Consider the following 27,736-nt stretch of genomic DNA (forward strand, 5'->3'; position numbering starts at 1 on the left):
CTACCGGGACATATCTGTTAAGAATGAATATGCTCTCTATCTTATTGCTTTTGCATTTGGAACTCTGCACCAAATTAGACTTGTGCAACACTTACTATCTAGTCTGCATCAACAAGGGAGATAAATGGAAAATGCCTAACCTTCTCTTGGGGCAATTGGAATACCTGTTCATGCCATTTGGTTTGATGAATTTCCCTGTTCTTGTTCAGGCCTTAGTAAACAACTTGTTAAGAAACATGCTTGATGGGTTAGTTTTGCTTTAGTTTATTCTTTTTTTTTCTAGGAATCTGAATGAACACACTCACCATGTCAGATTAGTATTATTATGGGGGAGGGGGCAATCAATCAATCAATCATTGATAATATTTGCAGGGCACCTTTCACCCAATATATAGCACAAAGAGGAGGTTATGTGAAAATTGGTTTGTTTGACCAATATAAAAATACTTTATTAATAGTTTTACATTTTTTGGATATGTTGATACATTTTAGTGATATTCTTGATTCTGGAGGGGATTTTGATACACATACAGCAGCCTGTATAACCGTGTATACCATCACTACTACCTTCAGCCTATAGTAGACAATTAAGTCTGACAAATGTTATATAAAACATTTCTTTGAGCCTACTGACTGCATCACACTGCAATTTTGGTTAAGACCATAATCAAAACCCCTCAGCAAAGATGCTATTATTAAAAAAAAGATAAAAGAAGCTTTATTGCAGAGTGAAATCTTGGTTGTCTAAAATATAGTAAAAAAAAAAAACTAACAAAAAGAACAGAGAGTCTGTAGTTTATTTATAGTTATAGATAAATGATTGTAGCTGCATCTTAAACGTTTTTTCATCCTTGTTACAATATATTTTATAATACTGTAATACAATCTATTTATTGTAATAGCGAGGTATTAACCGCTAGAGGGCACAAGCTTAACAGGTTTAACACAACTGACGTGTGTAATTCAAATGGAAAATTTGATGGTTACCTATTGATACAAACACATAAACAAGATTAGGTTATCATGTGACTGTCACGGGAAGTACAGTCGAATCCATGTCTGCGCTGTAAATCATTATATTAAAGACGGTCAAATTTAGGAGATATTTGATGGGGGGAAAAAGAGAAAATTATATTGGCTGGTTCAGAATTAGACACTTCATGATAAAGTTGCACGGCCCTGTTGACAGAAGTGGAGGACAATAGAGCACGTTTTTAAAAGTGTGCAGTTTTAGTAATAGCTACAAATTGATTAACACAAATGATCAAGTGGTTTCTGTTTTTGCATGTCTCACTCACTCTCTCTCTCACTCACTCACTCACTCAATCACTCACTCACTCACTCACTCACTCACAGACAGACAAACAGACGGACGGACGAAGAGGGGAAGGTGGAGAGACAGAAACAGAGGAGAGAGTGAGAGAGGCAGAAAGAGTCTCTTCTCTGTAGTGGGTTGTATAAGATAATGACTGAGCCAGAATCAACGGCTTCAGCCTATAATGCACAGGGTGCGTGTCCATGCACGTGTGCAGGTAAGGTTTGCAGCTCAACCATATAAATAAAGTGTAATGCCCCCACTCTTCTTTTTCTCATTCCTTTTCTGTTTGAAGAATCAATATTCTTCACACACACGTTTTTGTTTTCTTATACATCAATTAAATAACTTTTTTCCTTTTTAGTTTGTGATTCATTGCTGGAATAGTTACAGGGGTGCTGATTTGTAAGCTGTCATACGATCCCCTTTCCCACCATACAGTAATTTCTAAATAGGATCCTTGGTCCTAAAAATGGTGATGCAATGCATGACAGTCACCACGGTAAATCTGTTACTATCAAGCTAATTTCTCAGATTCACAGAAAGTCAAGTGAAGTTTCCCATCAGCTCCATTCTTTCAACCTCTCTTTTTTCCCTGTTTTTAAGAATTTTGTGATTTACAGCAATGACTAAAAACAATCAGACCCCAGCTGTTTGTCAAGGTGGACTCTTTAACTCGAACAGAAATGAACAGAAATGAGGTGGAAGACACAGAGAACAACCACGTCGATGCAAATTGTTGCCTTCTGTGTGAGTGCAACATTTCCCCTGCAGTTCTGAAGGGTCAGCCATGGTAGCACAGCAGGGGTCCCCCTACCAAGCCGCAGTCTGCACGGTGCCACAGTGCTTCTTTTCTCAGTAGGGAAAAAGGCTATTTTTGACAAACAACGGATACAGAAGAGACAGAAAACATGCTGTGAAAACATGGAATTCGTGTTGACACCGAAATCACATCCACAGATGATATTCAAATGATGGCTTTTTTGAAGCAGAGGAAAATGACATCACAATGCATCTCTCTCTCTCTCTGCCTTGATAAATCTCTCTCACTCTCACTTTCTCTCGGAATAAGCAACTGTTATTCCCCCTCTCTCTCTCCATCTCTCTCTCCCTCTGTCTATCTCTCTCCATCTCTCTCTCCCTCCCTCTCTCTGTCTCTCTCTCTTCCTCTCTGTCTTTCTGAAAGAACGACGCGCTCTGATGCCCGAGAAAAACGTGCCATGCAAGCTCTTTTAACATTATCTGACTGAATCGATAAGTATACTTGATAACCAGCCACTGGTCATTTGCGACGTGTTTTACACGGTCGGAACAGAAAACAACCAGATTGAGGCGCAGGAAAATGAATGCAATAAACAGGTGAATGTGATTTGAGGAACAGCGCTAGAAGACACTCCAGTAGACGGAGGAATAACCAACCCCCACCCCCACCCCACACACACACACACAGACACGCATATACACGCACATAAACAGTCAATTGGAATTATTGAAGAAGAGCGCGGACGCATTTTTGGTGTGGAAAACTTGAAGAAAGGACTCCGGTGGAGGGGAAAAGCGGAGAACTAAGTCGGAGGTGTTTCAACATGCAACATGAGTAATGACAGTAACGGAGTTGAGGGGCTTCAGTCCCTCTGGAACTTAAATGGTGAGTGAACGCATCATTTCCGAAGCTGTTATTCATTCAATCAATGTTAGACTTTTTATTGCAATTAGAATGGGATGGGATTGTAACGTGGTGGCGCGCCTGGTTTGAACTGGTTGGTTTTGGGTTTTTTTTATCTTTAAATCTTCTCTTAAAAGTTTAATTTGGTGTCAGGTGTCTAACAGTTAGAATCTTACAAACATGTACGTAAACGAAATACGTTTTAAAAAATAAAAAACAATTTCAACAACGTGATCAAAGTAGTGGTGGTGGTGATGGTGGTGGTGGTGGTGTGTGTGTGTGTGTGTGTGTGTGTGTGTGTGTGTGTGTGTGTGTGTGTGTGTGTGTGTGTGTGTGGAGGGGAAGGGGGAGCACAAGTGTCAAAAAAGGAAACAACTGTGAGAGAAGAACAAAAACACATCAAAGCCTGCTTAAACTCCCTGTCTACTGTCTCGAGCATTCATTTATGAATATTTCTGGAAATATTACTGCTTCTTATATTTCTCATCTTTTTCTTTGAGTCAGTTAAATATACTTATGTAAATGTGCTGAGCGAATGAGAAATTTGCCTCAAAAACACGATTTGATGTTGGAGAGTCTATATTGTGGTTTTTATTGATTTATTTTTTGCTGGGTGCGTTATTTGTTCCTGATAATAGAATAAATATGCATTTTGCTCATACAAAACATACATACCAGCAAAAAAGACAGACGTTTTCTGCATTGACTGGACATTGTATAGATAATGCCAATATTTAAAGGGATTTTCTAGCTTTTTTAAAAAATTCATCTTCCCTTCTTCAGTAACCCTCCTGTTTTATACACTTTTAGAATTTTATTCTATTTTGTCTCCTCCAATCTACCACCAGCTAGAAAACTTTCAATGTGTTCAATGACAGAAAGACTTAAACACATCATATACATATGATCTTTGAGGAACAGGCTGTCATAAAGAACCCTTTCCTGGTGCTTCCTCCTTCAGTATATTACAAAACACATCCACCCATCATAATAATCCCAAAATAATAACTAAATGTTATTACAATCCAATTACTCACCCTACCATATATTGACAATTGTTCCTAATCAGGGTCGTGGGGTTCTGAAGTCCATCCCATCAGTCACCAGATGAGAGGCCACCCTAGACATTAATTCACACACTCACACCGAGGGGTCGGTCTCCAATCATACTTAAGTGTGTTTTTCTGGATTGTGGGGTAGACAGAGACAATCTAGACAGGCACAGGGACAAGATGTACGCTCTGTCTAACCACAGGTTCACGATGGAGTAACAGCGATATCTTGAACTGATTACAGACCAAAAATGGTGGGCCGTTTAACTGGAACGTGGCAGTGGCTCAATCTTTTGGGGGGTCAGGATGTTTCTGGCTTCAGTGTTGATTATGGAGCCCATAATCAACACTGAAGCCAGAAATGGGGAGGACCTACTCATTTTAGCCCATCTAAAGTTCATAGAACAAAACGACTGTTAAAAAATGTACTGGTTCAGATAATTGCTGATGGATGCTGCAAAATAGTCTTCACAAAAATCTTTAAAATAATCACAAGAATTGATTTATTATCTCAGGGCTTTCTTTTGGTATAGGCTATCATGGGTGCTAGGCAACCGAGGAGACGATAGCAATTTGCTACCCCGAGTGAGTAAACATTGTAGCACATTTGGTTCTATTTTTTTTAAAAGGCAGCTGCCTTTGCTCTCACCAGGAAACAGCGCGCCAGGCATGGATTTCATACACCTAATGTAGATGTTCCCATACACACTCCTAACACATACTTCATTTCTTTTTCTTTTTCTCAAAGCTGAAATTCATTTGAAAATGATGACGGTAGATTGTCACTGCTGCAATCTTGTGAACAGCAGATATTTTTACAAAGTCGATCAGGAGAAGCAAGTATTTCTCTGGCTAGAATAACGAAGGATTCACTTCTTAAGCTGGTCAGCAGGGCGGCGGCTGCCCTCTGAACAGTCCTGCAGTGTGGACTGGACCTTCAGTAGCCACAAATCATAACTGTATAATCAATCCTAAATACATATGTCTGAGCCAATGAAGTCGTATATATAATTTAATCTATTTTCTGTTCTGATGTAATCAACCCAGATGGTGAAACAGTGTTGTGCTCCAAGCTTTACGCAATTTAAAGCCAAACGTCCGATTCTTTGTGCAACATGTTTTCTTACGGGATGTGTTTTTCTAAATTAATACAGTCCTTAATTACATTAACAGATTGTTTAATGAAGGGAGCCAGAAGGGAGCCAATATGCTACTTACACATGTCGTCACTGACAACATATTTAAGGGCCCTTGAATAGACTCCCAATGACGGGGGCGTATCCTGCCTTCACCCATATGCAGCTGGGATAGACTTCTGCCTCCTCCAATTGACCTCGAAAGGGATAAAACTGCCACGAAAACAACAACAAAAAAGTATAAAAGACTGTTGAGTTGGGTGTGCACATTAAATATCTAATGAATTTTGTGTGTATTTAATCACTGGTATACAGTATTTGACAGCAAATACTGGTAAAACAGTTCTGCTGGGAAGAGGTTGGGTTTTTTTTTTTTTTGCCAGACATACACATGAAATGAATGTAAAGGAGAATGAACACAGTAAGTTAGAAGCTGCTGTAAAAATGTGCGTAATACTGCATGTCATATTCATTTCAGGAAAATGTACATGTTAATTTATGTTAACGTGTGCCACCATTTTTTCCAAAGTTGTAGTTAAGTCCAGTGTTTGAAATATTCTTTCATATTTTTTAGCAAAGTGGTGTAATTGGGGTTGAAAAGCTCTGACAGCCTTGGGGGGAAATTAATGCTTAAATATTTAATATCACCAGTGTGAATTGGGAGGCTGAGATCTTTAGACTGCAGAATCCCAGGCATCTTCAGACAGCATTAATGAAGCTAGCCTGCAAGCCAGTGTAGGCAGTCAACTGGAGGGGTGCTGTCACATTCTACTGCAGCCATTTTCCTTCATATAACTGTACATGAACACACACACGCATACAGTAAATATATATATATAGATTAAAACTGTGCAGCATTAAATGGTGAAAGGCTTTGAACGTCAAATGACCTTTAAAATGCTGTGCAACTGTTAACACAAACTCGCACCATTTAGTAGATAAGTCGTTTTAGTCTGGACAGTTTTAATTGCATCTTCTTTATTCAAATGTTATTTGAGCAATGCTACATATTCCTTTTGTTATGCTTAATTAATTATTTTTTTTTAAATGATAATATACATTTGTTTAGCTTTGGATTTGTAACGTTTATCATTTCCATATTTAATTAACAGTCTCTATGATTACTAAGTCTAATCCTGAGATACATTCTGACCACAGAAGTCAATGATCCCAATATATTTGATAATCAAGTAATAGTAATTTATGCAGCCACAAAAACTGGGTGGAACCTTTAATTGGTCTTGCATTGTGAATAGAAATCCAATATAAATGATTAATATTTACATTATTTATGTCCTGGTTATATTATTTATTATTTATTGCCATTTAATAATATGAAACTGACGTACTTTGGCATTGTTATAGCCATGCTCCTTTAACCCATTGAAATACATATTGTATATTGTCTCTGTCATGATCTGTGGTGTATAATTATCTGTGCACGTGTGGTATGTTGGGTTTGAGAGCCTGAGCCCAGCAATTAGCCTGATGTTGTGGTTTGTTTAATGGGACCTGTGGGCTTAGTCAGGCTTTCCTTTAGTCTGAAGTTTCAATAACAAAACAGCAGGAGGCCCATGGGGAACTGTTGAATCGAAGGACTATTCTGAAATTGTGCCTATTCTTATTTATTTATTTATTTTAAAAATTCTTTTGCTTTGGTTTTACTACATAATAAAGGCTTGCTGCATTATGAAGGGACAGCGAGTGTTAAAAGACCACCAAAGGGAAGAAAATGAAATTAAGCATTAAAATGAAGTTGCATCAAACAATGGGATACATTTCTAAAATAGTTAATAAACCATCTTGCTATAAAAACATGAGAACAAATCAAAGACAGACTGCCAATTGGCTGCTCTGAACATCGCACCAAATGAACAAGTTCATGAATTTGCAAGGCTGTTCACAAAAAAAGTGATATTATGGAAAAAACAATTAAAATTTGAAGTGTTTTGTTGTATCGCTAAAAAGCAAAGCATATTCTTTTATACCCTGTTCCAGAATGCCTTTTGACATGGTCTCATTAGAGATGCTACATTACATCATAGCGATAGCGGCGCCGGTGAGAGCTTCTTCTTTCCAACGTGCCTGTTCCTCTCCATCTTTAGTCAAAACTGTTTTCATTTTTCTTCAGTTTTAGGGTGTTTTAAATATACAAAGTGCTATGCCCCGTGAGCCAAAATTCCAGCGCTCCGAAGGCACCACGAGTCAGGGAAGCATCAATGACTTTGTTGAAACACAGAAAGAATTAATGTTACATCTAGCCCCCCCACTTCTCAAAAGTAGAACAAATTCTGGGATTCCAAACATCGTAACATCTTTTGATTTCTCACTTTTATGCCTGCTGCGTTATTTGTGTGATGGTGAGCTTTATATGACTATAACTGACATTGCACGATGTGGGATTCTGGATACCTTCTGGAATATGTAGATGTTATTTCTGACATGTGAAAACCTTCTTAATATAGAAAACAAAGTGCACCGCAACTGATGACATTAAAAATGAAAACTGATCAAATTAAACTTGATTGCCAATTTCAATGTTTTGTTTTCAGTAACTCGAAATGACTTACCAAAGTCCCAATAAATTAAATACAGTATAAAACAGAATGGAACATTGACAGTTGTATAATTCAGCATACTTCTAATTCCAGATGAATATTTTAACTGCACACTGGCCACTAACTGGCTGTGGAGTATGCAAATACACGCGCATGTTAGCGAGACTTTAAATGTTGCAGCAGCAGCAGGGAGCTTAAAGTCTTGTTGCTGACAGTGTTGCATATGATGATGATGACGATGACGATGGCAATGACGATGATGATGATGATGATGATGATGATGATGTTGATGAAATCAGTAGCAATGTGTATCATGTCTGTCTATGTTCTGAATTTCACAGAATATCCAAATCAGTTCTTTACAGAGCTTTTATTTTTATTTGTTTTTACCTTTTTGGCTTTAAAGTTTACATTCAAACGTAAAACTCACAACAGTAGTACTTCAAAATATGCCCCAAACAAGAAACTTATTTGTCAGTCTGGAGACCAGGTACAGTGTCAACATCAGTAAACAAATAAATAAATGATTGATGAAAGATTTATGAAATATCATGTCTCATCGTGATCATCTGAATATTTCAAAAGAAACAGTTTCTTAGGATATTTGGAAAATGTCAGAATTCCTCTGCCTCTCTGGCTTTGCACATCGGACATCACGTTACACTTAAATACATTAAAGACGCCACATGTACAATGCGACCATTAATGTGTGCTGTACAGCTCAAACATGCCTAAAACCTCTGACAGTTGTTACGTTCCTGCCATTAAAGCTCCAGAGCAGATATGGGTGGAGTGGGCGAGCAGGAAGGCCTGAAAACAAACAGAGGTTTGAAGGACAGTCCAACGTTTCCTGCAAACAAATGGCCAATAGAATAACTCGCTCTCAGATGTCTGCTAGGCTTGAACAGCACCGCAACATATGTTATGAGTGATTGAAATTGAAGATGTGATGATGACAGAAGAAAGCAGAGTTGCGTAAGAGTTTCTGTGTGTGTGCGTGTGTGCGTGTGTACAAAAGAATGAATTCATTTACCATTAAATTATGGTGTTTATACAACATTGCACATGGGTTCCTTGCCTACCATGCAGTATAGTGCTCAGGTCTGACCAACACATGGACATGATAAAGATGTTCAGCTGACCCATTTTGCATCATCCATGTTCAGTCTCAGACGTTAAAGATGCACATTAAAGATGAATGCAATGGGAAGCATTCTACCAGTGCATTCCAGTTCATTATTTATTTTTTGCATGCAAATGCAAGTTAATGGTATGAATACTCAGTAATGTTGCACACATCACATTTGCCGCCTGCAGGGCTCTGCATACATGCTCCAGACACAGATGTGTGCATGTGTTCCCGGTATTTGTTAACTGTTCTTCTATAATGACTCTTTGACTGTTGTTTCCCAACAGTCTGTGCAAAACTTGCACCGTATAAGTCAGACTTGAACCAGACCAAAATGTCCTGCTGCTGTTGTGTTTGTTTGGTTCAAAGTTATGACATAAAACTCAGTTAAATTGTTGAATTTTACATGTAGCTGGGAAATGCTGATAAAAGAAATGTAGAAATTTTCAAGCACCAAATAGAAACATTGAGGCAGGGGTGAGGTAGCCACTGATATTGCTTTTTAGATTGTACTGAACAGGGACGATCGGCTTCACTACCACTCTGTAGGAATACATTAATATTATGCATTTTCTCTGCCATACCTTAGCATGTGTAACCACCCAGAGTTCAAATAAGAAACAATTACTTTCAATCTTCTTGATAACCCTGTTATGACAAGGAGCAGAATTAGTTTAAATTGATCCAACACAAATATTGCATCAACTGGGTGAAAATGTCGACATGCTCAGCATTACCCTCCATTATACTGACACTGGAACTCTACAATAAACACACGCTGTCAGCCATTAGCTTCTCATTTGCCCAATGTGCACATATCCTCTGGTGCTTGGTACAAATTGAAACATGCCAACGAGGCACCAGGGAGACAGGACAACATTGGATTTCAAATTCCTGAGCATGAATTTTTGTAAATGGTCCAGAAAAGTGATACAATGAGCTATACAAGTCTGTGAATCATAGTAGGTGAAAGGTATAAGATAGAGAAACGAGCAATTCAACCTCCAAATTACTACAAAATGAAAAAAAAAATGCTACAATCACGTTAATGTCAACACCACTATCTTATAAGCATAACCTTTTTGCATTTGATCACTTGTCATTGAATTTTATTATTGTATGTTTATCTGTCTAATGGAGATGTGTCTTTTTAAAAGAGATCTTTAAAATAATGTTTCAATTGTTAATTTTCTTTAAACATTCCTCCTGGTTTTTAGGAAAATATAGTTACAAGGATAACAACAGTAACCAAGTGTAATTGTAATTACATATACACATATTTACATATTTAATTGTAATTAAATATACACAGCTACATATTTCAAGCTTGTGTCATTTCATGTGAATTATTTGTGTGACTTCATCTGGTCACTCATCAAAAAGGTGTGCATGCTGGTGTTATCTTTCTATATGCATTATTGTGCTCATGGAATTGACCATATCCCACTTGTCTCCCTAATGTGAAGGCTGGAACTGCCTGCCTATGGCAAATTGGAGGGGAAAGTATCTACACATTGTCTTTGCGGCCATCCTAATTACTCACAGGGCTTCAGATTTAAAGTCTGTATCCATTCACATTCACTTCATATATTGGTGCACAAAAATTAGCTCATCGGTATGTTTTGAATATATACAGTATAAATGCTGTGTAACTCTGAATGAAGAAATCATTGTAAAGGGATGGATGGATGGATGGATGGATGATGAGTGGTTATGGCTGGTGTTATGCACAAAAACTAAACATTAGGGTAAGTTCTTACATTGCTGATGAAATTATGTTTTTGCATTAATATTTAGTTAGTCAGCCATGTAGTAGATTCCACACTCCTCCTCAATGCTGTTATGCCAATTTGATATTTGAGACAGTTGATCATTTCTTAACCAACCAGAACAAAGCTGAGTAATCAGGTTTTTGCGAAAGTATATCTTTATCTGACTGTTTTTATATAGATTTAGTTTACAAATGTGAGCGCACGTGTTCTGTATTTTATAATGTTCCAGATTACATGGTGTACAGTGATCCCTCGTTTATCGCGGGAGTTGCGTTCCAAAAATAACACGCGAAAAGTGAAATCCGTGAAGTAGTCAGCTTTATTTTTTATTTTTATTTTACAATGCAATACTGAACTATAGAATGAAACCAATCAAAACCTGTTTTAAAGCCCAAAATTTGTTTAAAACAATAATTTTAATCTAGTAATACAAGGTTGGAAACATTGTCACTCGCGTATTTCACAGTCCCAGCTGTGCCTCTTCGCCCTGACTCCGCTCCGCTGGAGCGTCTGTTTCTACTGAAGGCGCAGGAGTCTTTCTCCGAGAGAAGAACATTGTTATGGGTAGTTGTTGGCGCTCTTTCTTTTTCTGAGCAAGAAGATTTTTATAAACGGATATGCCACCTTCGATTATATTTGAGAACTGCAATGAACGACTCGCAAAAAAAATCCGTGAAGCAGCGAAGCCGTGAAAGATGAAAAGCGATATAGCGAGGGATCACTGTAATAGAATTTTCATTGATCAGGAAAACCTTCTAAATGTATTTATTTTAAATACTGTATCATACCATCAGGATTATATATAAATACAACAGAATGATATAAATAATAAAATCACCGGTGCTTTGGTGAAAAGTGGCATAAATTTGACGGGAGTATAGTCATTAGCTGTGATTATTTATTACATTTTCTTTGTGTATTGGAGCCAAACTCACAATTTTAGAATTAGAATGAGATCTTTTTGTGGCTCTGTTTTCCCTGTCTGTTGTGTAAAGACAAGCTGACACGGTGATTGTTGCATGTAGTGACACTGTCAGTCACACTATCATCATACTAGCAATTCAGCGCTAGCTGTGGTCCTGATGGAACAGGAGATGGATGGATGGATGGATGGATGGATGGATGGATGGATGGATGGATGGATGGATGGATGGATGGATGGATGGATGGATTTTGCAGAAGATTTTATTGTCTCTTTCCAAGAGAAAAGCAACAACAATAAAAGAAGACTGAGTAGTAAAAAGAAACCTTGAATGCTTCAAACTGTCAACACATAAGCTTGCAGTTGTGAATACAAATCCATTTATAACAGCTCCAGCTAATTACTGGAGTCCACTTTTGCTTGTGCTGTTTGGGGGTTTGTTTGTAGCTCACATTTAGTGGAATTTCAAGGTCTCAGACTCAAGGAACAAGGTAACTGTTTCACAGATGGCAGTATTGTAAGCAATGATCAAGGTTAGCTGCTGTGCCCAAGCATCTGAATAAACCTCCAGGTTTGCTCATTTCCCATGGGATGATGTGCAGCAAATTGGATTTGCGCTCAGGATTTTCCTTCTGCATAGTGTATTCACTGTAAAACTGAACTATAAGATAACATAATCTACATGTGCGTGTATGTATGTATGTATGTATGGATGGATGTATGTATGTATGGATGGATGGATGGATGGATGGATGGATGGATAGATAGATAGATAGATAGATAGATAGATAGATAGATAGATAGATAGATAGATAGATAGATAGATAGATAGATAGATAGATAGATAGATAGATAGATAGATAGATAGATAGATAGATAGATAGATAGATAGCCTCCCACACCTCTTCTGCATGGACCACAACCCTTGAGCGAGATCATCACTGAGGGTGGCTCTCAGTGTTGAAGTGTAATGGCGTCCTCTCCTAGGATGTATGGATGGGATAAAAGCTGTCCACCAACACTGAGGGACATTTTGAGTCACTGATCTGCATCCACAGAAACTACTGCAGTGACACTATGATGCCATTGGGTGTAAATGCAGTCAAACAGGTGTTGAAAAGAGCAACTGAAAGGAATGAAGTAGCGGAACTAGGCAGGATAAGGCTATTGAAATAATTTCAGAAAGTATTATTATATATTCCTACATTTGCTCATCATGGTCTCTCAGTCTGAGCATGAAGAAATGTTTGTTGCCTGGAATGCAGCAGTTCTGAAGGTCCTTAGGCTTTGTATTGAGACAATAAGGCTCTTTGGGTACATTGGGAAGACCGGAAAGAGCTTATAAGATCTGCATGTTATGTAATGTTGGACACAGGGATGGACGAGTGTGACAGAACAGCCAATGAAAAAGCTACCTCTGTCTATAATAAAATACTGCCTCTTCAGTTTGTTCAGGGCGCTCTCCTTCACTTCACTTCCTGGAAGGTATTGTTGTCTCTTAATCACAATAATATATCTTACGCTTCTATTTCTTGGTTTTCTGTCATTATAGAATGTCTTTGCATGTTTTCAGAGTTCAATTTCCATGTTAAACATGTGCTATTTAGAGATAAATGAGGCGGCTGATGAAAATCAACTGTACAAGAGCAAAGTTGCCCTGGATACAGTCCAGCATGTAAGAGCTGGTTGTAGGAGGCACCGTTAAGAACAGGCACATAGAGTATGTGGTGAGGACAGAATGGAAACAATTATTCCATAATTGTTGGAGAATTGAATGAACTGAGGTTCTGGACAACTATAAACTAAAGTCTTATAGAACGAGTCGATTCAGACCAACAGAATAATGGATGCTTAAAAATATAAAAAAGGGCTGATGAAGGAGTAAGAGAACAAGTGGAGGTGATCACATCAAAGGTTTTACCAAATCTAAGCTTGTGCACACGTAATCAGCTCGAACTACATACAGAAATGGAATTTGAAAATAAAATAAAATGGAATAAACAATTGAATTGAATGTGGGACGTTTGCGGTAAGATTAAAATGAAAATATTCTTGCCTGTATAAAGATTAGACATAAACACAGTATGTGATGTCAGACAATTGCAGGGATGGGCCAGAAGGCCAGGAGACTGGCCAGGAGACTGTCACACACTCCCAAAATAAAACATTGAACACTGAACAAAAATCTTAGTTATTACAAACTAAGAGTGCCTGACAGCAATGCCAAGAGCAGGGAGGCTGTCCTGGGGAGTCCAGCTGTCCCTGAAAGACCAGGAGGCTCACGGGCTTCTGGGATTGGGGTGTTCTCCTTGACACCACTTCCTGTGAGTGTGTGCGTGTGTGAGAGTGGTTATTTCAGTGTGCAATTACGGAGGAGGGGAGGGAGGGCTTGTCCTTTTCTGCTCAAAATGTTTTGCTATTTTGTGCTGCTTGTTTTATCTCTATAAATCACTTTCTGTGGTTTGTTATACAAAAGTTACTGTACAAGTAAAGTGTTTGATTTGAGTGCTTGATGGCTTTTAAAAATTATAATTATTATAATTATTATAATTATTATTAAAAATTATTTTTTTTAAATTATTTCGTTGTCTTATTTGGCTCAGTACCGGTGGTATTTGATTTGACTAAACATTACTCTCAGCCCAAACTCCCAATGCAGGTTATTTATAACAATGTATTAATGCCTCCCCACCATGTGATCCTTTTTTTGAATAATAACAGAAACTGTGCAGAAGAATCTTTTGTCAGTATTTTGTGTATTGATGTGAGCAGTCTGAGATCAAGCCTGAGGAAACCCGATTTCCAACTGTGGGAAGTTTCTTTGAAAATCCCAAATTCAGTCTTGCCTTTCTAAAGATACAAGGATTTTACTCTTGCTTTCGACTCTCCCAATATTGGCCCAGTTGCAAAGACAAGTCAGATTGCCTCTAGGAGTTTTAAACAAACACAGAATCTGACCTTTAAAAGAGCAGTTTCAGGCAAAGAGCAGATGGATGAGTAGGCGACGATAAAATAAGACATTTACTTTGCTGCATAAGGTCTTTGCTGTGAAAGCAGTTTCACAAAAAGGAGTTCTGCTAAACGACTTCCTCAAATCACATCCATCAATTACGTATTATGCTGAACATCAGAAATGAAGGCACACATCTCTTTTCTCAATTATTAAAAAAAAAAAATTATAGTTATCATGTAAGTGAACATCAAAGTTATGGTCAATTCAAATTTACTCCAAATGTCTTAATGCTTTTGTTTGAATGCCGCTGCTACTGGAGACAAGGTTGCTCGTTCTCACTGAAACCAGTTTGCTGCACTGAACAACGTCAAATCCTTTAAATCAGGTCCAACCTTAGATAGCAGACTTAATAAAACTCCATGTCTCTGACAGAGGAATCAGCCAAACAAGGACTTTGAAAAATCTTATTTAAACTAACAGCACAAAATAAGGAGCAAAATCTGGTTAATATGTTTTGTTGTTTATGAATAACATTGCTAGAATCCTGTTGTTTGTGGTCATTTAAATCTAAACTCAGATGAATTACTTTTCAGTCTACATTTTTATTACTATTTAACTAACCCCCAAATGCTGCCCCCGTACAGGGTTGCTGCCCACTGCTACTCAGGGAACTAATTTCACCATCCAGTTTTTAAAGATAACTTATAACTTCTGACCAAGTAATTATGATATCATCTCGTTTCCAGGGTCGTCTGTCACAACCGACCTGTTCTCCAACGCATCATGCAACGTGTCCACCAATGACTCAACAACATCATGTTTCCGTGTGGAGGACAGAATGGGGAGAGCAAGTCCATACAAAGCCCTGGAGATGTTTTTTATTGCACTTGTTACAGGATCTCTGAGTTTTGTGACTGTTACAGGAAACATTTTAGTCATGCTCTCTATCAAAGTAAACCGCCACCTACAAACTGTCAATAACTATTTCTTATTTTCATTAGCCTGTGCTGACTTGATCATCGGCGTGTTTAGCATGAATTTGTACACAGTCTATATCATAGTGGGCTACTGGCCCCTCGGTCCTGTCGTCTGTGACTTATGGCTAGCACTAGATTATGTTGTGTCAAACGCTTCAGTGATGAACTTACTAATCATCAGTTTTGATCGCTATTTCTGTGTGACCAAGCCCTTAACATATCCAACACGAAGGACAACAAAGATGGCAGGATTAATGATTGCAGCTGCCTGGATCTTGTCCTTCATCTTGTGGGCTCCTGCCATTTTGTTCTGGCAGTTCATCGTTGGAGAGCGAACGGTCCTACCTGGAGAATGTTATATTCAGGTACTGGAGTTTTCAGATTTCACTGCTTGTCAACTTAACTAACATTCTTAAAGTACTGATTAACAAAAAAACTCAACATTAAAGACATTAAATAACATTTAGGGAGCTACTTCTGCTACATTTCCACTCCATTCCATACACGGACAGCTCATGTATTCTACTTTTACTTAATCCCATTTATTGCTAATTGCTTTGCAGGTGCATGCTGCATTAGAGCCAATGTACTACATCTATTTGAATAAAAAGTCATGCAGCGGTGCACTCGGACCCCAGAATGGGTTGGTAGGCTCCCTGGGGGCTGCTAAATGAAGAAATTTATTTATTTATTTATTTAATTTATTGAACTTTGCAATTCTATGCTGACCCACCACATTGTGTTCATCATGAGATGTTGTTTTTATAGCAGAGGAATACTGTAAGTAGAGGCGGTAGTGAAGTTACCGTAATCATTCGTAGCGTGAAAGTTGATGGTGTGATCACATAAAAAAAGAACATTCTAATATTTGATGCCAGAACAGATTTTAATAGCATCCATGCAAAATCATGATGACACAATTATAACATTGATCCCCAACTTATGACATGTCTTTTAAATAAAATGTAGTAAAATTAAAGGCTATAAAAAGATCTTAATAAATATAGACACCATTAAACACTGTTAAGCCATGCACAAGATTCAGTCCTACCATTTTTGAATGTTATATCTGGAGACAATGTACTTATTTCATGTAGACTAATATTAGAATAAAATTCCTTTTTGACCTGGGCGTGTTTCTTAGGTTACGGATGTTTCATATGATTTGAATTTCTTCCTAAGAGCTGCTGGTGTGCCAATAATTGGTTTATTGTAATTATAAGTCACTATATGCAAACAAAAATACAATTATTGCAAAAACACATTTGGAAAATTACTGGCCTATGTCATACAGTGTGTAGGAAAAAATATTGTGAAATATCTTCTTGGATTTCACTGTCGTTCATTTTGAGTTGATAGCATATAAAGTCAATTATCAACGGTCTATTATGTGGAGCACCATTTTCTACCATAATTACAAAGAATCTATTCTTCACAAAGCTTAGTACAGCCATTGCGTGAAAATTGAATGCATTTCAATAGATTACAAGACCTGATTTTTCTATATGTGTGACCATTGCAGTCTTTATTAATGTTTTTTCCCTGTAATCCTGCCCATGGCCTTCCATATGTGTGTTTCAGAGTGTGTGCATGTATCCCTCTTCCTACATTAAGCAGAGCCAGATGCAAATATAATAGCTATGAAACGAACGTCAATTTAAACTTAAATAGCGAAGGATGGCACTGAAATGGTGCAATTATGTGATTATGTGAGAAAAGGGCTGCATGTTTTGTTTTTCTTTACGTCTCCTCACAAGGAACTGTCTGGCATCATCTTCCCAGCAGGGAAGGCAATTTTCTTAAGTATCTTGTGTTGAGGCATGACAGAGTCTGTCCTCTGAATGACCACATGGTCACATCTTTGCAATGAGAGAAGGTGCCTGGAGTGCCTGACTGGGACATGCTGCCCAGCTTTTCCGAGTAGCTCCAGAGACACCTTCTGTCAACGTATATGGATCTAAGTTACTCAGTTTCTTTGAGATCACACTTGAGAAAATGTCACGTGCGTTACAAGAGCAGACAATTCATCCTTGTTATATCTTCATCCTTGTCTTGGTGTTTGGCTGATTGTCAAGTCCACTGACTTACAATAAGTAATTGCCATTAATCAAAGCAATCTTAATTCAGTAAGGAATTCCAGGTGTTCGACAGTGTAAAGTGGTTGAAGACGTGGCAAGAACATGTTTCAAAACCCAACATCTCGCATTTACTGAGCAGCCTCAGTGTTACTGGCCCAAGTGCTTCTCCAAAACCATCAAAGTCTCAAACACATGTTTATGAAGTTGAACAAAATCAGACTTTCCAGGAAGATCCAAGCCACAATTCTGTCACAGAGTGATTTTTTGCCGGGCATACATAGATTGCATTGGCTTCTCCACCGAAATGGTGCAGAAAAAGATATCATATCATGTATAATATATATTTCCACCCCCTATTCCACATACACATTTTTATTTTGATATGTGCGCTGGAACTGCACTTTATGACAAAAGCTTCATGACTTTGAGGTGCCTGGAGCTCTCAGTAATGGATACACATTCACATTTCCCACACTGAAAACCATCTGCATTTAAGTTCTTCAGCTACCTTTTGAAAGCGACAAGTAATGAAGAGGTGTTTTTTTTATTTCAGAATGATTGCATACACTGAGTGAAGCGCTGTAAAACATTCCTCTGAAATGCTGTTCCAAATGCTGATCCAGACAGTCATTGCCAGAATCTGAAATTTTAATTATTCTCAGCCTAATCTCAGGGTAAAATGCTACCTCTCCTACTCTTAAAGGCTCCATAACCTATCAAAATAGTCTCAGATCTGTATTTCGCTTGCCTTTCCCTGACACTCTTTCCAGACAATATGATGTTTATTGCTTGTGCAAGTTTACAACTAATTAGTGGAAGTAATCAAAGCCATTTGTTGCATAAGCAACACTAAAAACATTTTTAAAAAGTATTTTGGGTTTTAATGATTTTTGAACTTTGCTATACAAAAGTGTAGCTAATTAAAAATGAAATATGTCTGTAGTATACTGTAAAAACAATTGCCTGCCGGTACCCAACTGATCTATGTCTCTTTTTTTATTTAGTTCCTTTCTAACCCTGCAGTGACATTTGGGACAGCTATAGCAGCATTCTATCTTCCAGTCATCATCATGACAGTCCTGTACATCAACATTTCTCTGGCCTCCAGAAGTAGAGTTTCCAAACACAGGGAAGAGAAGAAAGAGAAGAAAGGGATAAAGTAAGGTCATCAGTGACACTAAATTAATCTCTCTCCCCCTCTCTCTCTCTCTCTATCTGTCCACACTAACTTTATGTCTTTGTGTCTGCTTTGAAATGTATTTAAATTAAAAATATAGATTTGTAAAAATGTTTTCAAAACGCTTTTAAAAAACCATTGTCATTGCTTTTTTTAAGAACTGTTAATTACCCAGAAATTCCTTCAAGCTGTTTTCAGAGAACATGACCGACATACCCATAAGCTCATCAGCAATAAGGAGAGAAAACCTAATCCTAATTAGTTTCCTGAAAGCTTTTCAGCTGATTTCTTTTTCACTCTTTTCGGCCAGTTTTTAGGACAGAGGTGGTTTCACAGTCACATTTTCTGGGGGTCGGGAGGACGACTCCAGTAGTTACAGTTACTAGTCCAGGGGGAAAACTGATGATCTTTTGAGAAGAAATGTTTCAAACATTGATTGATTGATTGATTGATTGATTGATTGATTGATTGATTGAGTTTTCTCATATATCTGCATGGTGTCATGTTACAATCTAAAGTTGATTAGAATATTTAACAGTTTTGACTATAAAAATAGTATTATAGTAAGCAACAAAGCAATGATAGTAACAATCGTAACAATAATGGCATAGGAATGCATTATTATTATTATTTTCCTGTAGTAATCATTGTACTGTTACTTGCCAAATGAGATTTAAAGTCATTTTTGGATTTATTTCAGCTGCAGATGCTACATGTACACAACAGGCATTATTTGTTCCAAAAAATAGTGACCAAAAAAAATGAAAGTTTTGGTAGTTTGTTTGCAAAATTTTGTAATCAATGTGTTATTTGTGCTTTTCTAGAACTCCCAACTTGATTAAAAGTCACCTGTTAAAGCAGAACAACAATAATGAAACCAGCCCTCATGCCAGTCCACGCTCCAGTCCCAAATTAAGTCTAGACTCCACAATGACCGCAGTAGACACTGTAAAGAATGGTAAAGTTGACGAACCAAAACCAGTTCAACAGCAGCCTCCAGCACAACCCAGCCCAGGGCTTACACAGGTACTGACTCCTACAGCCTCAATAAATAGCAACGCACTCATTGTTTTTATGGCTCACGGCTTATCCAATCTATCCAGGAAAAAGAGAGCTCCAACGACTCATCCACAGCTTTTATCACCCCCACAGAACCAAAGGACAACAACAAAAATGATGGGGTACCTCAGGTTAGTAGTTTATTTTGACATTTCCTGCTTTTAAAAACATTATTAAAATGCTTTTGAAGTCATCGTATAACGCTAAATATGACATTTTTTCACAGACTTTAGAACAAGCGTTTATCCCTCTTGTGTATAGACTGATTTTGTGTGTAGCCAAGCCATCCTCCTTTAATTCCGTGTTAATTTATTCTTATGAACTTGTAAACAGCCTTTTTTTCAAAGACAGCATACAGTGAACTGTTTTGATGTAATTTCAGCTTTATCCCTTTATTCTCTTAAATTTTTCTCTTATGATCTTGCACCCCTACTCATAATCACTGATGTTTTGTGGTCTGACCACAACGTTTATGTATAATATCTGGGCAAGCCAATCTATTTCCATGCTATAGAAACAACATGCAAATTTTTAAAAGAGAACACATAATCATCACATCACTAGCTCCAAGTCAATGATATTTTGGACAACCTTCAGTTTCACCTGTTTTTGTTCAAATGGGACAAACAAATGGATGTAACGGTTAGTTAGGCAGTTATTAAAGTGCAGCTTCTCCAGAATGGCTGTGGCCATATGTCCCTGGACAGGCCATTTTCTGTGTATCCCAGCATAGTCTCAAGCACACAGATAAGATATCAGTGGACAGACAAGTACAACAGGAGAGGTCGAGGGGTCATAGGAATGCAACATCCCAGCATCAGGATCGCTTTTTGCTCCCTTGTGTCCAAGTTTCTGCCCAAACTGCCAGAAACAGACTCCATGAGTGAGGGCCTTGCTCACGGCCTGGCAACAGCACACTGGGTTCCTGCTTGTGCGCGACAATTTATGTCAGCAGCTGCTGGCTGACGAAGGCATTGACGTTATTAAGTGGCCTGCCCATTTTCGGCATTCAGTCTAGCACATCTGTCAACCCTGGACTGTCCAGAAGCTTACTGATGCTCTAATTAAGGTCAGGGGGGCGTTTCCCTCCCCCAGAGATCAACTGTCGTCTCAGAAGCATGCCCATACATTATAGGGAGTGTTTGGATCATTCTGTGATCTTATATTTCCTTTGATTTTGACTGTGAATCCAGCCGTCAGCCTAGTTAATGATTGGGGATTTAAAGGAGCATAGATCCGCATGTTAAATTTGTTAAAATCAAAGGACCAAATTATGGTAGTTATTTTTCATCACATGCTGGCACTTTTGCCTACTTAAAGCACTGTGTGTGTTTACACTGGCGGTGTCCTTCAAGTATAGACGTTCTTGATACGCCTGAATTTTCAAGTCTTTTTGACATGCCACGTTTTCGAGACTATGAAAAGGAGACTTACTTTACAGGACATTTATTGTTGTTGAACTCACCAGTGGATTCTATCTCTTGGATAGATTTAGGGTTAGGGTTAGGGTTAGGGTTAGGGTTAGGGTTAGGGAAAAGTATGCTTTTCATTTTTATTCTGATGAAAAGCATACTTGACTTCATTGAAAATGTATCACCATGAACAATAGGTCCCACGGGTCGTTTCAAAACTTTTTAACTCCTTCGTTTCTTGAAGTAACAAGAGAACAGGACACAATGTGCCCAACTGGGTGTGCTTCAGGCTGGGGATTAATGAGCATGACAGCCTTATTTTAGGACGAGACACAAAAGATCAAGGAATATACCGGAATGTTGGCCCCTGGTGATAAAACCTCAGGCAGCAGAAATCCAGTGCAACAGCAGTGAAGATTTGATGGAAATACTGCAATAAGTGTCATTTTGATTAGGAAAAATAAAGGTCAAAGGCATTGTAAATAATAAATACTAGTGCTACACGGTGTCGTATATGGACCACAGAAGTCTAAATAATAAATATTTTAATTAATGATTGCTTTCTTTTAGACATTTGTACATGAACAACTTCAAAACTAAGAAACTGTGTAATAAAAAAGTTTCTTCACGGAGGAGGAAGAAAAATGGGTCATGAGTAGCCCCTGCAAGGTACCAATATAAATCTCCTTGACATTGCCAACCCGTATTTACTCTTACACTCATCGAATTATTAAGCTGGGTCAAGAATCAGCCTCCCCCAACCTTTTTCATAGGCACTCTTTCAGCTGCTCTCTGAATGACATATGCATGTATGGCAGAGGTGGATGCATGATAAGTACAGAAGTAGTTCAGCCCCTGTCAGAGTCCTAGATTGCTGGAATGTTGGTGTTCACTTTCTTCTCTTCTAGGACACAATAACCAGTACGTTCAGTCGTTATTAACTTTTAAAGATAAAAAAAAAAGCCTGGCAACAACAACTACGCAGTGTTGTATCTGTCCACCCTGATACTTTTAATAATAGACCCTGAACTACAAAACATAGTCTATTAATCAACTTATCAAATTGACCCAGTATCCAAACACTAAACCAGTCTATTTACAAACTAAGGAACTGGTTACAATGCAGAGATTTCCAATGTCTTAATCAATTTGGTGGGACTTAAATTCTACTTTCTTTAAGTACATAAAGACTTAATATTTTATGCTACAGCAGCATTACTCTAAAGGTTTTAGTAGTGTTTATGTTTTTGAAAACTTGTGTTGTATTAACGAGAGATCGCTTTTGGATTTTGTACAGGTGGCAACACATTCCAACCCAGTTGCTACAGCAACAGTGAATCCTGCTGAACCGAAGATCAGCTCCAATTCAAAGTGGTCAAAGATAAAGATTGTAACGAAGAGGGCTGGAGATGAATGCATCACTGCTTTGGAGATCGTTCCTCCTGTAGAGGGAGCTGAGAGACATTCAATCCCCATCAGTCGTCCAAGAACTGTGGCAAGAAAATTTGCGAGCATTGCGAGAAGCCAAGTGAAGAGAAAAAGACAGATGGCTGCCAGAGAAAAGAAAGTATGTAAATATCTTCTGTGGATATATAGCCGATATAAACAAATCACTGGAAAGCAACAAATGGTTTCACATTATATGAACTGACTGTGAACAAACAAACGTGAATCTTCATAATTGACTGAGACATTATTTTACACTCTTACACATGGCGGGCCCCAGCAGGTTACCAGGGACAAGGGCCAAAAGGCCAGTCCCTTTGTGATCAGGACTTTCCAAATGCGAGAGGGTCCAGCACCTATCCTTGGTAGGGGATCTGGTGCTTTCTGGATTAAGAAACAGGCGAGTTATGGAATAAGGCCTTTCTGGTGGAGAAGGATGCTGAGCTAGTTTAGGAGTCTAAGAGATAAAAACTGGTCAGATTTAGGCTTACCTCATCATAGAGTTTTCGCTTTTAAACCAATCTCCTCCTGAGGGGCTGGACAATTGTTTTTGCAGGAGTTGTGCTCATGCATGAAACGGGAGTTCAGGATAAGCAATCATTTTGGATAGCCTTGAGCAGGTGTTGGAAAGCACCAATATAAGCAAGTTTATGGTCTTTTGGAGGATTCAATTTGATTGAGTGGATTATTTTTCCCAAACCGACCGACGACTATATGTTTTGAACATTCAGTAGTCCAGGTTTGATGCCCTTGCAATTCCCTGCCAGTTTTTGCAAGTTATAAGCACTAACCTTCAACTACTGTTGCGATTTGCAGCTCAAGTGAGTAGGATGAATATTTTTGGAAGTACTCATCATTTCCCCCAAACACGTGAGCTATCACTGGAAATGCCAAGGTGCACTTTATTAAGCACAACAAGAGTTAGTGGGGTAGCTCAAACGAGTCAAAAGATGTAGAGTGTCCTGAGAGTCAATCTTTTAAGGAGGACTAAATCAAGGCCAACCCAGTCCTTCAAAAGTCACAATCCAGCAGGGATTCATGACATAGCAGGTTAAACAACTGGTGTCACCTGTCCTACCTGAGCTAGCTTAATACAAAACAGAGGCACCCAAAAAATGATATACCACAAAGACATAGGTGACATGGAAGGCAAAGGTCCTAAATCACTAGTCGCAAATACAAACATCTAAAGTTTCCTTCAGAGGTCACTGGGCTTGGCAAGCGTTGGATGGATCATGTTGCTAATCTTGCCCTGAAAGCCTTGGCATTCTTACCAAGGAGCTGCAAGAGGCAGCTGGGATGAGGATGGTCTGGAAAGGATGGTCCGAGGTTATATGGAGCTTTTACCTGTATACAGTAGCATGTCCTGATTAATCAAGAATTGGTTTTATTTTTTAACCCTCCTTGTCATACTTTTCCTATCTGATGTTACAGGTGACCAAGACCATCTTTGCCATCCTGTTGGCTTTCATCATTACGTGGACACCGTATAACGTCATGGTGTTGATCTCAACCTTCTGCCAGTCCTGTGTGCCAGACACTGTGTGGGCAATTGGATATTGGCTGTGTTATGTCAACTCTACTATAAACCCGGCTTGTTACGCACTGTGCAATGCCACGTTCAAAAAGACATTCAAGAATCTCTTGCTCTGCCAGTATAAAAACATAGGTACGAGATGAAATGGGAAAAAGATGAAAATGGAAAATGAAAGGGAAGGGAAGGGGTGTTCAGTTCAGAGGACATGGGACTCGTGAGAGGAAAGAAAGCTGGAAGGTGAGAGATAGAATCGAGGGTAAAATAAGTGACTAGTTCTTCTAAAAAGAGGCAACTGCTGGGTATAAGCGACTATATTATTCTGCAAACGGATGATACACATCCCCATTGGTCGATGAAATTCCCAAAACCAGGAATTCTGCCCAGGAAAATAAATGAATTAGTAAATCAAGCAGTAAAGCAAGCTGTCAGTACTGAAGTAGAAAAAAGTTAAATACAATTTTAGATTCACTAAATGGATGGATGGATGGATGGATGGATGGATGGATGGATGGATGGATGGATGGATGGATGGATGGATGGATGGATGGATGGATGGATGGATGGATGGATGGATGGATGGATGGATGGATGGATGATCATATTACAGTGTTTCAAGCATATTGGTCGGTTTTTCTATGCCCTCAATTATTTTTAGTACTATTTTCTAGATGGGTTCTACTGCTAATACATGCTATTCAGATTATAGGTCACATGGTCTAAAAGCCAAAAAAAAGTTAAATGATTTTACAGATGTTCTGAAATGAACAGATGCTGATCACATGAGAGAAATAAGTGCAAAGTGTGTGAAGACAAATCATCATTTTGTTGTCATCAAAATTACACCATTTCCAATATATTTGGCATCTATTCCAGAATATTTTAAAACCTGACTTTATAATTCTAAGGCTTTGGCCAGCATTGATTCTCTGACAGTGTGTGGGCTCCTGGCTGTGTGGCCTAGCTTGATCTAAACCCTACTGTGCAACACCACATATCAGAAGCAACAACCTGCTGTTGTGCCAATATTTTGCACTGTATGCAGAGTGATGAAAGAAAGGCCTTTGGGGCTTTGGCAAGAAAAGGAGACGGGGGAATGTATTTTACAGATCGTAATCGAGTTTAAAAACCTGGGAGACCTCAGATATCGAACTACAACTGGTTTTGACATTATTATCCTCTGAAACTCTAGACCGTGTGGACCGACCTCAATATCACACACGTGCTATTGCGGGTCGCAGCCCTATCTGGAATCGATCTGGAATATCAGAGATGGTGTGGGGCTGCCTTCGACTCCATCACACATCTTAAAATCATTAGCTGTGTTGCCAGCTTAATTATGTTTACAGTAAATGAGGAGGGGATTTCCTTAGTTCCTCTAAGATAGAATGAATAGTTTCTTCCTCTGTCTGTCTGTTTTAAGTTTACAATTTTACCTTAGGCCATCTTAAATGATTTATGGATAAAAACGATCTATTGCCATGTTAGGTCGACTTATGATATTTTCTTTCTAGAAATGACTTTCCACAAGTGCGATACATTTAGAAAAGCAGATCTACCACTATGAAATTATTTTGGGTAGTATCTGAGCCGAGGAAACAGATGGAGCCTCACAAAGAGAAAATCAAAGATGCAGAAGAGGCAGCAGCTGGATGGGAGCACACGTCACAGTGATAGAATGGGGGTGAGGGAATTAGGAAAAGTGTACTTTACAGGAGATTAAAAAAACATGAACAGAGTAAATAGAAAATAACTAGTTACAGACAATATAGGAATTTCTTGTTTAGTCCTAATCCCTAAACTTTAGGATTTAATAATACTAATAATCATTTTTGAAATAATGATTTTGGTAGTTTTTTTTAAAAGAAACATACAATATTTTTGTTACTTCCATGTAGATGACACATTAATCTCCATCTGATATTAGAAGATCAGAGTTTAAGAAAAAAAAGTAATGTGAGCCTTTTTCTCCTGGTCTACTTGACTCATATAATCGGCACCAAAAGAAAAAAAACGAGGCCCATTTTAACATAGTCCTTACCTCAGAGACATGAAACATCTGTTAGTCCACCACCAAGTGCTAAAAGAAGTCCTTGGTGACTCAGCGACTTGTGTGTTGGATTTGGTCTACTTATAATGTGACTGTCAGCTTAGCATGGCTCAGGCACTTGTCAACTTATTGCTTACACTAGAGGAGAAAAATAGAGAAAAAAATGAAATTGTGACTCCCTGTTCATGTACCCTGAGACTGGGAAATACTCGCTCCAATGCATGACTCAGGCTGTTTTTTTTCCCCCCTTCGGTTGAATGGCACAAAATCAGTTGGTAGTAAGAGAGAAATTGAGGATAGTGCACATTTATTCTGATCTAATGTTTACTCTTTGTCTGTATACCCGCCTTTTACTATCTTAAAAATATATCCAAGACTTGATACAGTATTAGCACTTCTGATAAATTTGAAGTTTAAAGTTGAAAGGACCACACAGAATTCAGGAGAAAAGTGCATGTAATTAAACTAAGCTGTGTGGGTGACTCAGCTCTGGATGACTAGAACAGCGCTTCCATTTCAGGGGCAATTTCCTACAGCCTTTACACTCATCCACTTAAACGACCTAAACTGGATATGAAAAGTTCACGTTTAAATATGTTTCATCAGCATCTCCTCCCTTCAGCTTAACAACCTTTGCATAGCTAGGAAAAAAGCACCCAGAGAGTGCAGACCTCTGCCAAACAAGCACGGGGACAGAGAGATTTAAGGCTGTCTTCCGTCAATGGAGGTTATTCAACTTTAAAATTAGTTGATCAGCACTAGTATAGCATAAGCAGTAGCATAATGGGCTGTCCAGGCAGAGACTGACGCACATGCTATGTCAGTATAAAGGGGCGTTTATTAAAAACTCAGCATGATGGTAAATCCAGAAGCTAAACCACCAAACAATAAGTGCTGGAAACTCCAGGGAGAGCAAAAACCTAAAAACTGCTGCAAGGGCAGGTAACAATCTCTTTAAGAGAGGCACCAAAAAAAGAGAAACCACAGGTGACGGGTTCTTTAAACTGACTGGAACGCCCAACAACCATGCTGCAGCTGGCACAGACCAAAACATGCTGAACTATCTGGAACTAGACCAAAGCCCTGGCCAGTCTTTTAAAGAGAGATGATGGTTGCAGCTGGGTCAGGTGAGGCTAATGAGAGTGACAAAGAAGGGGAGAGAACAAAAACAAGGCACTGGAGCTAAAGGAAACCCAGGACCATGACACACAATAACACAAGGTTTCATAACAGGATTTGCTTTAGGATCAAAAGCCCTTCGCTTTGATCTTCATAAGGTCAAAATCCCTCTGAGAACATCACCTAAATTTAATAACCTGTTCCTTCACCCGTTATTAATGCTTCTTGAAAATTCCACTAAAGTCCATTCATAACTTTTTGTTATTTTGCTAACTAACAACTGTCTCAAGGTTAAGCTAAGTAAGGACTGGAGATGCCTTAGCCCCAGACTTCAAAGACCTGGCTTTGACCTTTTAACTCCTTCTTTAGAAAGGATCAGCA

At 38.5% G+C, this 27,736-nt stretch overlaps 1 protein-coding gene across 1 annotated transcript; it reads left to right on the forward strand.

Moving 5' to 3' along the window:
- The first annotated feature begins 2,474 nt into the window (after nucleotides 1-2,474).
- On the forward strand, nucleotides 2,475-27,386 carry chrm4a (cholinergic receptor, muscarinic 4a). Its single transcript, XM_003966374.2, has 7 exons — nucleotides 2,475-2,963; nucleotides 15,250-15,845; nucleotides 18,563-18,717; nucleotides 19,560-19,761; nucleotides 19,839-19,925; nucleotides 22,504-22,773; nucleotides 24,087-27,386. The coding sequence occupies exons 1-7, from the start codon at nucleotides 2,909-2,911 to the stop codon at nucleotides 24,330-24,332; spliced, it is 1,611 nt and encodes a 536-aa protein (XP_003966423.2). The 5' UTR covers nucleotides 2,475-2,908; the 3' UTR covers nucleotides 24,333-27,386.
- The last annotated feature ends 350 nt before the right edge of the window (nucleotides 27,387-27,736 follow it).

Source organism: Takifugu rubripes, chromosome 8 (genome assembly GCF_901000725.2).
Source record: "Takifugu rubripes chromosome 8, fTakRub1.2, whole genome shotgun sequence".
Taxonomy (NCBI): domain Eukaryota; kingdom Metazoa; phylum Chordata; class Actinopteri; order Tetraodontiformes; family Tetraodontidae; genus Takifugu; species Takifugu rubripes.